Here is a 2528-nt window from a genome sequence, read left to right as displayed (position 1 = left end):
CCGAATTACTCATTCCATACCCGTACATCAAGCAGTCCATCAATGATCTCCGATCGACAGTATGATACAGGCTGTAAGAAATTTGCGACAACAGTAGTGGACCATACGCCGATCCACGTTCGTAAAAAGATAGGTTTTGGGCGATCAGTGGAAATAAGAGTCTGATTCGTTGGGCCTCATAAGCTACCCCACCTTCGAATCGATCGCGACTCAATAGTGCCGCCACTCAACCAGATATCAAGAATGTATTGTGGGTTAACATAGATTATCCCTGTCGCATAATTTCCGTTTTCCCATGATTAGAAATCATATACCGGGGTACGCGATTCGGCTCGGTCTCGACCGAGTGGCACGCGTTAAGTCCGTCACTGTTGACCTTCCCTAATGGGTTTAGCATTTATCGTTCTTTCTGTTGTCGCAAAGGCCGCGGTTCCCTTAATCTCTAAGCTGGCTGTATTTACTCGCCGTCAGCCGAGGAAATCCTATCAGTTTCTGACGGCGAGTGAATCCTATCACTTTGGCATGCATAGCGGTTCTCTGTGAAAATGTGAAAACGTGCTATGAGTCTTGGGTTAACAGTGTATACTACTAGTCTAATCTTCTTCGCTATTTCTGTCCTAGCTGATACATACGCATGATTGGGGTTGAAGAAGAACGAGAATGTTTGCTACTATCACAGGCGGGAGGTACAATGTAGTCCTCGGGTTCTCTCCACCGTTCCAAACTTGGGCCGGTTAACCGTCTATGGTCCAAAAGAGCTCAAACGGACCGTTCAAGACCCGTAAGATGTGAGTCTATTGGAAGTCCAAGGAAACTCTAGTTGAAGACTGACCATTGACATAGAGATTTATATACAAAGCACACCTCCGTTGCTCGAATAAGCTTCCTACTGCTTCTGTCAAATCCATCTCCTCGTTACTCCGATCAAGACACAACTTAGTGCCTGTCTTTATTCTGATAGAATGGATTCCTCGGTAGGCTTACTAACCCCCCTTTCAAGCTCCATCTAACTCCAAGATAGGAATATCTTCGACTCCTCGCGAGGCTCGACAGTCGGGCAGTCCGGGCAGAACGAGCCCAGACCAAACTTGAACAAGAACTGAGCGCCTCCAGGGCTGCCGAGAAGCAAGCGACAGAGGAGGTGGGCCATGTGTCCAGATTAGCGGATATCTTCTTTGAGCTCAGTCAAATTCTGGGGGGCGTGGTAGATCATTGGCTGAAGGAGCGCGGAACCAAAGAACCCGGCCAAGAGCCGGAGTCAACAAAGGTAATGCTTGATGTGTTGTTAAAACAGTTGGAAGCACAGAAGTTAGCCAATAGCGGTGAAAATTCCGGTGATGACTCGGAAAGTGGTGGCACAAAGGCTGCGGCATAGTGCAGCTAAATCATCGCTAGACGATAGCTTACCGTGCATCGTTCCTTGTTCATGTACATTGGTTTGTTTGCGAAATGACTGGGATTGTTTACGGCCTGTTTGCGTGCAGAGATGTCGTAATATTCTTTTTTATCTACATTGCTATGGCCGTTGAAACGGATCCGTTTCTACATCTGCCCATATGTGTGCCGTCGTATTCTTAGTTCAGTTTACAACACCTCTTTTCTTGAAGCCGCCACGGTTACATTCCAATTTGTTCTGACTATGAAAACCAACAGATTTTCCGTCGTGCTCAGAAGCTGACGCGTGAGCTTCAACATGTTCTGGAAGACGATCCTTCCAAGTATACCATCACAGATTCGCTACCCCAAACTCAATCTGCCGCCAGACTGGAAGCTGCATTCGAATGGGACCGCATTCGACGATCGGCAGCTCCATCGCCAGAGTTAATTTCCAAGGAATTCCAGAAGCAGAAGATGCAACCAGACAGCTCTGAGCTCGGTATGCAAGTCCAATATGAATATTTCTCTCACATCAATACTGAACCATATAGCAGAGGGCTATTAATGAGAAGGTGAAGGGGCTGCTCCTCAATAAGCCAGAAGACATGCCGGGTCGTTGGCAGGACGCTAGAACCCGGGAGAGAAAAAAGGCAAAATAGGGGCAGCAGAGTGGAGGAAGTCATGGTTTGTTTTCGTTCATAGCTGGCGGCCCTGCTGGGAAATAATAAGACATTGTCAGGCCGAATGGTTATAGTGAAAAGTTCTGTCAGAAACGAACCTTCAAGGCCTCGACGTACCGGCCGCTGCCATTCAGACTGCATGGGGAGTGTGTTTATCGAAAGGTTGTTGTCTGTTTCTTGTGGCGTGTGAAAACAGATGATCAAAAGGTATACGCTGGCCGTTTGTGCCTACTTTGTAGGACATGCTAGTCGGCCAGCCGTGTGCCAGTGAAACAGACTGGTGGTACCCATCTTGCTGAGTTTGAGTGGCTTCCTCTAGTTGACTAGCCTGGGCGTGTAACCGGTCCATCCATCTTTGAGCGCATTTTTTAGATCGTGAAGGATAATTCCTGCATTCTGCGCATAGCATGTACCTTGCGGCCTTTGAGAGTCTCATTGCAGGTGAATGACCGGTAGGGAGATCTTGGAACA

The 2528-nt window shown here is 47.7% G+C and overlaps 1 protein-coding gene across 1 annotated transcript; it reads left to right on the top strand.

Annotated features, from left to right (window-relative positions):
* Nucleotides 1-962: 962 nt before the first annotated feature.
* PGRI_096150 (uncharacterized protein) lies at nt 963-1942 on the top strand (the record flags this gene model as incomplete). The annotated part of the gene is made up of 4 exons (XM_040797328.1): nt 963-974; nt 1022-1267; nt 1654-1876; nt 1929-1942. The coding sequence occupies 4 exons, from the start codon at nt 963-965 to the stop codon at nt 1940-1942; spliced, it is 495 nt and encodes a 164-aa protein (XP_040653275.1).
* Between the last annotated feature and the right edge of the window lie 586 nt (nt 1943-2528).

The sequence above is a fragment of the Penicillium griseofulvum genome (assembly GCF_001561935.1).
Source record: "Penicillium griseofulvum strain PG3 chromosome Unknown contig_42, whole genome shotgun sequence".
Taxonomy (NCBI): domain Eukaryota; kingdom Fungi; phylum Ascomycota; class Eurotiomycetes; order Eurotiales; family Aspergillaceae; genus Penicillium; species Penicillium griseofulvum.
The sequence above is the reverse complement of the archived record's forward strand: the minus strand, read 5'-3'. Positions and strand labels throughout refer to the sequence as shown.